The 9,583-nt window shown below is 56.7% G+C and overlaps 1 protein-coding gene across 3 annotated transcripts in view; it reads left to right on the forward strand.

The window, feature by feature from the left end:
* NUP98 (nucleoporin 98) overlaps positions 1-9,583 on the forward strand; it is a 29,518-nt gene that overhangs the window by 14,263 nt on the left and 5,672 nt on the right. For all 3 annotated transcript variants that reach the window (XM_027701838.1, XM_027701840.1, XM_027701841.1), the window contains 8 exons: positions 362-539; positions 1,092-1,256; positions 4,198-4,386; positions 5,380-5,533; positions 6,367-6,787; positions 7,623-7,852; positions 8,108-8,377; positions 9,186-9,343. In XM_027701838.1, the coding sequence (XP_027557639.1) occupies positions 362-539; positions 1,092-1,256; positions 4,198-4,386; positions 5,380-5,533; positions 6,367-6,787; positions 7,623-7,852; positions 8,108-8,377; positions 9,186-9,343 (1,765 nt within the window). The remainder of the gene's footprint in view (positions 1-361; positions 540-1,091; positions 1,257-4,197; positions 4,387-5,379; positions 5,534-6,366; positions 6,788-7,622; positions 7,853-8,107; positions 8,378-9,185; positions 9,344-9,583) is intronic.

Genomic DNA, 9,583 nt, shown 5'->3' on the forward strand with positions numbered 1-9,583 from the left:
TCACCTGTCCCACTCTGAGCTGAGCTGAGCTCACCTGTCCCATGCTCACCTGTCCCGCTCTGAGCTGAGCTCACCTGTCCCATGTTCACCTGTCCCGCTCTGAGCTGAGCTGAGCTCACCTGTCCCATGTTCACCTGTCCCACTCTGAGCTGAGCTCACCTGTCCCATTCTCACCTGTCCCGCTGCAAGCTGAGCTCACCTGTCCCGTTCTCACCTGTCCCGCTCTGAGCTGAGCAGAGCTCGCCCATCCAGCTCCCCCGTGTCCCGGTCCCATCTCCCCTCTCTCCCAAGCAGCTTCCCCTCATCCCCCGTGCCCTGACGTGTGTCCCCCCCGTGCCCTGACGCGTGTCCCCCGTGCCAGGCGGGCCGAGGTGACCCTGGACGGGGTGTGGCCCACGGACAAGACGTCGCGGTGCCTGATCAAGAGCCCCGAGCGCCTGGCGGAGATGAACTACGAGGGCCGGCTGGAGGCCGTGTCCCGCAAGCAGGGAGCCCGCTTCAAGGAGTACCGCCCCGAGACTGGCTCCTGGGTGTTCAAGGTGAGCAACACACCTGGGCAACACTGCCCCGAGACAGGCTCCTGGGTGTTCAAGGTGAGGGCAGGGGGGAACAGACCTGGGCAGCACCGCCCCGAGACTGGCTCCTGGGTGTTCAAGGTGAGCAACAGACCTGGGCAACACCTCAGGAGGCTGCAGATGGACTGTCCTGAGAGTTTGTAATTCAAATTGGCTAAAATTCTGACAGCCGTGGGGAGAACCGTCCTCACCAGCTGTCTCCCCATCCCTGGAGGTGTCCAGGGCCGGGTTGGAGCAGCCTGGGCTGGTGGAAGGTTTCCCTGCCCTTGGAACAAGGTCCCTCTGAAGCCAACCGAGCCTGGGGTTCTGTGATCAAAACTGTGGCCTCAGACCTGCCTACAGGTGGTTTTGGTCTGTACAGAGGCCGAATTTGTTGCAGGTGTCACAGCTGTATATTTTATTACACCTGCGTGGGGAGGGGACAGTTACACCTGCTCCTTGTCCAGGCCTTCCAGAAATGGGTGCCTGAAGCCTCTGTTCCCAGCTGTGACACGTTTGTCCTTCTCCCTAACACAGGTAGCACACTTTTCCAAGTATGGCCTGCAAGATTCAGATGAGGAAGAAGAAGATCACCCTTCCAAAGTGGACACCAAGAAGTTAAAGACCACCCCTGTGCCACCCCCAGGGCACCTGCCGCCCCAGCAGATGGCCCTGAACGGCAAACCAGCACCCCCAGCTCAGGTAGAAGGAGGACAGTGACTAAAGGGGGTTGGAAACGTGGCGTTTGGAGAGTAGCTGGTGCCTGGGAAGGGGTGGTTGGAGTAACCCTGGAATCCAGAGAGTGAAACCTTACACGAGCTCTTCTGAACTCTGGCTGAGTGTTTGCATGTTGTTTTTCATGGAGATACTTGACGTTTCGTACTGAGAATGGGCGTGGGGAGGCTTTCAACCCTTGTTTCTTGTTCAGATTCTAGTGTGAGTTTGGCAGCTTTGCAGCACCTCTGGAAGAACCTTTGTTTTTGTGACTGTTAAATCCCCGCTCTGTAATGCCAACGCCTGCTGCCTGCCTGGAGAGTGATGCTCTGCATTCAGTTGCTTCTGCCATCATTAGTGTGCAAGACTCTCTGCTTCTTATTTGAAGAACCTGCTCTATTTTTATTAAAAAACCTGCTTTTTTTAAGGCTGGTTACACGCTGGATTTGTAAACGTCTCTGTGTTGGATGTGACGGCTCCTAAAGCTTTGCAGAACATCCTCAGTGCTGGGCCCCTCTTACACAGAGCAGGCAGAGTCGGATCCAGTTCACTGGGAACACAAGCCCAGCTGTGCCCGGGTGGCCAATGGCCCCTGGGCTGTGCCAGCCCCAGTGTGGGCACAGCCCCAGGACAGGGACTGTCCCCTGTGCTGGCACTGCTGAGGGACCTCCAGGGCTGTGTCCAGGTCTGGAACCTCATGGAAGAGAGACATGGAGGGGCTGGAGCGTGTGCAGGGAAGGGGCTGGAGCAGCAGGAGCAGCTGAGGGAGCTGGGGGGGCTCAGCCTGGAGCAAAGGAGGCTCAGGGGGGACCTTCTGGCTCTGCAACCCCCTGACAGGAGGGGGGAGCCGGGGGGGGGTCGGGCTCTGCTCCCAGGGAACAAGGGACAGGAGGAGAGGGAACGGCCTCCAGCTGTGCCAGGGGAGGCTCAGGTGGGATATTGGGAAAATTCCTCCTGGAAAGGCCTGTGCAGCCCTGGCACAGTGATGACTCACATTCCTGGAAGGATTTAACAGCCATGTGGATGTGGCACTTGGGGACATGGGGAACAGATGGGCTCAGAAGCTTTTCCAACCTCAGGGATTTTGTGTTTGTAACATAGAATTTTTTTCCTGATATCCCTGAACCTCTGCTGGCCACTTGTGTGGCAGGAGCACACAGATCTCCAGGCAGGTTGGAGGAGCCCTGGGGCTCCTGGTCACTGTCCAGCAGTGTCAGCGGCTCTGCCCCCTGGGCAGGACCTCCTGCTGCAGGGACAGACCAGGTGAGCTGCCACCTCTGCTCTGGATCCGCAGTGGAGAATCCCAGAGTGGTGTCCAGCTGCTGTTCTAACCCTCCTCTGGGGGCCTGGGCTAATTAACCCCTCCATCTGCTGCTGGATAGATCCTTCATGACTTGTGTTTTTGGGCTAATGAACCCCTCCATCATCCTACTGCTGGATAGATCCTTCATGACTTTTGTTCTGAGCTGCACTCTTGGCTGTCCCACAGCCCCACTGCAGCTCCCCCTCCTGCTTCTGGTCACACTGATGGCACCAGAGCAGAGCTTTTAAACTCTCAGAAATACTGGGGGTCTCTCTGTGTTCAAACCTGTCTTACACATTCCAGTGTACTTAAAAACCCCTCTTGGTTCATTAACCTCTCTCACTTGCATACCATTAACTCAGGTTTTAATTTCTGAAAATAGGAAAAATGTTATTTTGTTTCCCAAACCCCTGAGAAACAACACAGCATGGCTTGAAACTTGCCAAACTCTTGATGTAGAACATGTCTGAAAAAAATACTATTTGGGCTGTAGGAAGCATTTAGGATCCAGGCTTGGGGTTTTTCTTGTCTTCCCTCACTAACTTGAATATTAATGAATTGATTCGTGTTGCCAGGGAGTGGTTACACGGGGACCTGCTGCATTAAAGCCCAGTGAAGGGAGCAGTGAAACTTGGGTGTTTGTAACCGTATTTTGACTTGTAAATCTGTTCCACGTGCTGGGCCACACTCACATTCCGTGTCTGCCACTCACTTCTGTCTTTGCAGCCCTCCCCAGTCTGATTTTATCTGCCTCAGCTCAGACCCTCCATCCTATTTCCTGCCTAATCCTGCTGAGCTGAGCACAGCCTCGTGAATGTGCTCCCTAATTCCTGAGCAGGATTCCAGGGCTCTCCCTGCCTGGATTCTCCACTCCTGTGTTTGCATCCCTTCAGTGCTCTGTGCTGTGTTTTTCCTGGGAAGCGAGGAAGCTGGAAGCATGAGGCTTTCCCAGGACATGTAGCTGAGCCATGGGATGGTTAAACAGGAGCCAGACCAGTCCTCTGGAGCTCAGGCCCCAGTCAGTGAGCTGGGCAGAGGTACAGGCATGACAGTGGTCAGAGTTAGCCATGGAATCATGGAATGCTTTGGGTTGGAGGGACCTTAAAGCTCATCCAGTCCCACCCCCTGCCACTATCCCAGGCTGCTCCAAGTCTCATCCAACCTGGCCTTGGACACTTCCAGGGATCCAGGGGCAGCCACAACTTGTGCCAGGGCCTCCCCACCCTCCCAGTAATGACTGAAAGTTGAGTTCTTTGTGGAATGCAGACTCCTTGATTTGAATTTGTGCTGCATGGGATGGGCTCGGGGGGAGAAAAGGAGGAAGGCAGGACAAACAGAGCTCTCCCTTCGCTGGGAACATGAGAACTGGAAGGCTGAAGAACAGTTTCCAAAACTGAATGGCAGAACTGGGTAAACTCCAGGAGGGCACCTCTAAGCTGAGACTGCTTCTTCCGTGTCACTGGCACACCCTGGAGGTTCTGTGTGTCCACCCCTGACCTCGGTGTGGAGCCTTGGCACAGCCAGGGAACGCCCGGCTGCGCTGGCAGGTGATTCCTGGGACTCTGAGCTGCTCTGTCCTGGCAGGGCAGTGACCCAGGGGGTGTGACGTGGCCTCTGTATCCACAGCCCCTGGAGCCGGAGCAGCTGGGCAGGGTGGTGGAGCTGGACAGCGACATGGCAGACATCACCCAGGAGCAGCCCCAGGAACAGCCCCAGGAGCCCTTTGGGGAGGAGAGCCTGGCCGAGGAGCAGGAGGCCGTGCCTGCATCCACCCACATCGCCTCCAGCCACGGCATCAACCCCTACGTGCTGCAGGTCAGTGTCCTGCCAGCCCTCCCAGGGCAGGGGCTGGCACAGCCAGCGCTTCTCCAGGGCTGCATTCGCCTCCCCGGGTGTGTTTGTGCCTCACTCGTGGGGTGGGACTGAACCTAGCAGGGCTCTGTTCCTGTGGGAAACCCCGGAGCCATGGAAAGCTCAGTGCTGAAGGGACACTCACCTTAAAGAACTCTGATTTTGGAACTCTGGGGTGTGGGCAGTGGGATAAGCTGAGCTAACAGCAGACTTGGCCTCGGGCCCAGCTGGTGGAGAACAAGGTGTTGGGATAACTGGTCTTGATTTGGGGTTTGGTGTTCGTGCTTGTATTTCATAGAATCCCAGACTGGTGTGGGTGGGAAGGGACCTCAAAGCCCATCCAGTGCCACCCCCTGCCATGGGCAGGGACACCTTCCACCAGCCCAGGTTGCTCCAAGCCCCGTCCAACCTGGCCTTGGACACTTCCAGGGATCCAGGGGCAGCCACAGCTTCTCTGGGCAACCTGGGCCAGGGCCTCCCCACCCTCCCAGGGAAGGATTCCTTCCCAATATCCCATCTAACCCTGCCCTCTGGCAGTGGGAAGCCATTCCCACCCTTGTCCTGTCCCTCCAGGCCTTTGTAATTTCATGGAAGGAGAGTACTGTGAACACTCTTGGGCTTCTGCCTATGATAACAAATAGTCCTGAAGTTCTTCCTTAAGCTGAAAAACAAGTGGACAGAGCAAAGATCTGAGAAATCAGGATTATTTTGGGATGTCACTCCCTTCCCTAACAAGTCCACAGTAGTTTAACTAGTAGTTGTAAAACCCTATCATCAGGTGACATCTGAGCTGTGCCTCCGCTGTTTCTTGGAACGTTTGCATCCATGAGTGTGTTGGTTGGTCAGGTGCTGCATGTGGGAGTTATTTTGGGTGGGAAGAGCTGTTTTGATGAGCTCAGGGAATCACTGCAGTGAGGGGGATTGCTGATGTGCTGCCTTGGCTTCCCACGTCCTCAGATCATGAAAGCTTCCTTGCTTGCTGATGACGACGACGACCTGGATTTGATCCTGGATTATCCTGGGAAGCAACCTGTCAAAGTGGACACTTCCCAAGAGATCTGCTCTCCAAGGCTGCCCATTTCAAAATCACAAGGGCAGAAAAAACACTCAGGTACGGTGAGAAACCACAGATTGTGTGAAGAGCTGAGTTTCAACATGAACTGGCAAAGTCACAGGATCTGCAGCAGTTCCTGTCTGCCACTCCTTCCTCCTCTGTTCATTCCCTGCTCCAGTGCCTGGAGCACCTCCTCCTCCTCCTCTGACACTTGCGCTGCTCTTTTCACATTTTGTCTTTGTTTTTGTTTCCTTTTTTTTTTTTAACCTGCCTCTGTGGGTTTTAATATCTCACAGAGGCACCAACAGCTTTGCAGCTTAGTTTGGAGGTGCCCCGAGCTCCCTGGGTGGGCTCAGGGGGAGCCAGCACGGGGCAGACCCTGCCAGAGCCCCCACTGCCCAAACCTTGTCCCTCACACCCAGTGCATCCACTCCCTGGTGCTTTCCATAGGGATATTGGCAAATCCCTCTGGTAACAAGCATGGAGACGCTTCCTAGTTGAGGAAACCCATTAATTCAGATGGGTTAATTAACTCAAAGCCCATTTGATTTAAAGGGACAGACCTGAGGTGTGCCTGTGGGTTCAGTGTCAGCCCTGCTAATCAGTTCTGTTCTGATGTCTTAATTCTGGCATTAAATTAGTGACTCCTTTGGGAACTGCTGGTTCTGGGTGAGGCCGTCCCTGTCCTGTTCCCGGGAACACCCCACATGTTCCTTTGGCTCAGGAGGGGTCTGTGGGTCTCAGCACTGCAGGCAATCATACCTAGCCCTGAGTTTCCCTCACACCCTGTTATCCAACACTTCCAGTGGCTGCTCCAGGAGCCCTGGAACACCTCAGGAAGGGCAGAACTGCCCCTCCACTGAAACATTCCTCCCGCTTCTCCCTGCCAGTTGCTGGGCTGCTGCAATCCCGCTTTGCCAGCGTCCTTTTCCAGCCCCCGAGCGCCGCCGTGCCGGATGCCAAGGCCCGCAGGACCGTGGGCAGCCCCCCTCCCGGGGCCCTGTGGTCAGCAGTGTCCCCCCTGGCCGCCGTGTTCTCCGTGCCCCCCGCCCTGCCCGAGGCGCCGGTGAGGACGGTGGGTGCCCGCAGGCAGCGGGGCCTCGTGCCCCTGGAGCGCTCCATCACCTACGGCAAGGGGAAGCTCCTCATGGACATGGGGCTCTTCATGGGCCGCTCCTTCCGCGTGGGCTGGGGCCCCAACTGGACACTGGTCAACTGTGGGGATCCGCTGAGCGGGTCCAGTGAAGTGGAAGATCCTCAGTGTGAGCCTGTGGAATACGGATTCCTGCCCACTCCTGTGGCTCCCAAATCGTGAGTAGAGCTTTCCCTCGGGGGGGATCTGACACGTTCCTCGTGTGTGACAGAATCCTGGGGGCAGGTCAGTGTTCCTTCTGACAGGCAGGGGATTGTGTTTGCCCTGGAGATCTCCTTCGTGTCCCTTCGCCACAAAAAGCTGGGTGTCCACTTTAGGAATACCTTCCTTCGCCACAAAAAGCTGGGTGTCAAATCCGGGAACACCTTAGTAAGAGGAGTCATTTTCTTACCAAATAAATAGCACTGTCACCCAGGAAAAGGTTAAAGAGCAAGTTCAAAGTTGTCCCTGTTGGTCGGACACCTGCCCTACCTGAGGAAGTTGTTTACCTTCTGAATTCCCAGCTGCCCTCAGTTCTGCCTCTACATCCAGCAGCACATGGACCTTGCTGGGTCTCCATACCTGGAATACAGCTACATGTCCCACCACTAAAGTGCTCCAGACAGCTTGTCTGGTTGTGCTCCAGCACATCTGAAGTGCTGAGGGAACGAGCTGTGGTAAAGGTGTGCTCGTTGCCTTTGGAGAGCTCAGCGAGGTTTATTGGCCAAATCACAGAAGGTTTGGGTTGGGAGGGACCTTAAAGAGTTGTTTTTGACAGCTAAACATCTTGTTTGTACCACCTGCCATGGGCAGGGGCATCTTCCATTAGACCAGGTGCTTCAGGATCCCAAAGCCTGGTTCCAAGCCCCTGACTCTGTCACCAGGATCTCCACACCTGGCTGTTGGCCTTGGATTGTGTTTTACTGTTGGTGTGTTAATTAGGATGAGCTGCTCCAGTTGCATGGAGAATATTCAGAGCATTTGCTACTTGTTTTATCTTCTTTTTCCCGCCAGACTCACAGAATCCCCTTTCAAGGTTCATGTGGAAAAGCTGAGCTTGGAACAACGGAAGATGGACAGGGACAAGGAGCTGTATCTCACCCCTCTGGAGATAAAGCTGAAGCACAGCACTGTTCATATGGATGAGCCCTGTCCTCTCCTGGCCCCCAACCCTGGAGTCTCTGCTATCCATGAGTACGCTGACTGGGCCAGGAAAGCATCCGAGGATCCTGCTGTGGCAGAGAGTGAGTATGGAATGATCCTTTTCACGGAATCACCGAGGCTGGAAAAGCCCTCCCAGCCCACGGATCCACCCCTGTGCCCCATCCCCACCTTGTCCCCCAGCCCAGAGCACTGAGTGCCACGGCCAGGCCTTCCTGGGACACCTCCAGGGATGGGCACTCCAAACCTCCCTGGGCAGCCCCTTGCAGATGCAGCGGGGGCGATGAACCCCCCGGGCTCCCCCTCACGCTCTCACCCCGAGCCGTGTGTGTCCCCAGGCGTGGTGCAGCACTGGTGCCTGGCCTGGACGCTGTGTGAGGCTGTGTGGGGGCGGCTGCAGGAGCTGGAGGCGCGGCTGGAGGAGCCCAGCGAGTACGAGCTGGCTCTGGAGCGGCGCCGCGCCTTCTCGCGCTGGCTGGCACAGACCGCGGCCGCACGCATCGACCACGAGCTGGCCCTGGCACGGCACGGCAGCCACGTCGAGGCCGTCTTCAGCTGCCTCACGGGCAAGAGGATCGGGGAGGCCTGCAGGCTGGCACAGCAGGCAGGTGAGCACTTGGCAGGGGCACGGAGGGGTTACACTCCGAGAGCTGAGAGTCACTGGGTGCTCTGCCTGTGGAGTGTTCCCCTGGCAGTGACCACAGCATCAGGGAGTGGGTTGGGTTGGGTTGGGAGGGACCTTAAACTCATCCAGTGCCACCCCCTGCCATGGGCAAGGACACCTTCCACCAGCCCAGGTTGCTCCAAGCCCCGTCCAACCTGGCCTTGAAGATGAGGTGAGGGCTGCTGCTGGAGTCCCTGGTCCTGTTCACTATCTCTGTCAGCTTCCCCCAGTTAGGAAGTGCTGCTGGATTGCACTTGGAACTGGAGTTTTCCACAGTCCCCCCTTTGAATTTTTAATGAATGTTCTTTTTAATTGAGCTTCTGTTCAGCCACTTCACACTTGGTTTAAAAATGTGTATTTTCAGACCCTTATGGCAGGTTTCATCCTGGTCTGTTATGTCAGCTGACATTTTCAACTTCATTTATCTCCTTTGGGAACTCTGTCCTTCCTGTTCCTCTGTCTCCTCCCCTGCCCCTGTTCTCCCATGGAGAGGTTTGTTTAATAAGAAATATTGGGGTTGTGGACTTCCCATCCCTTGAAGCGCTCAAGGCCAGGTTGGACAGGGCCTGGAGCAGCCTGGTCTAGTAGAAGGTGTCCCTGCCCATGGCAGGGGGTGGCACTGGCTGAGCTTTAGGATGCCTTCCAACCCAGAGCAGTCTGGGAATGTAAAACTGTGCCCAAACCCCAGCTGCAGAGGGGATGTCTGTGCCAGCAGCAGGGAGGAGGCTGTAGCTGGTGCCCTGTCCCCACAGGTGACCACCGGCTGGCCCTGCTGCTGTCCCAGCTGGCGGGCAGCCAGCCCGTGCGGGACCTGCTCACCATGCAGCTGGTGGACTGGCACCGCCTGCACTCCGACCGCTTCATCCAGGAGGAGCGGCTGCGCATCTTCGCCCTGCTCGCGGGGAAACCGGTCAGTGGGGCGGGATGGGCAGTGGGGCAGGAATGGGTCAGTGGGGCTGGGACGGTCAGTGGGGCGGGAGGGGCAGTGGGGCGGGAGGGTCAGTGGGGCGGGAGGGTCAGTGGGGCAGGATGGGCAGTGGGGCAGGATGGGCAGTGGGGCGGGATGGGCAGTGGGGCCGGATGGGCAGTGGGGCTGGAACAGTCAGTGGGGCAGGAATGGGTCAGTGGGGCAGGAATGGGTCAGTGGGGC

Source organism: Neopelma chrysocephalum, unplaced genomic scaffold, assembly GCF_003984885.1.
Source record: "Neopelma chrysocephalum unplaced genomic scaffold, ASM398488v2 Primary Assembly neopelma1_170, whole genome shotgun sequence".
Classification (NCBI taxonomy): domain Eukaryota; kingdom Metazoa; phylum Chordata; class Aves; order Passeriformes; family Pipridae; genus Neopelma; species Neopelma chrysocephalum.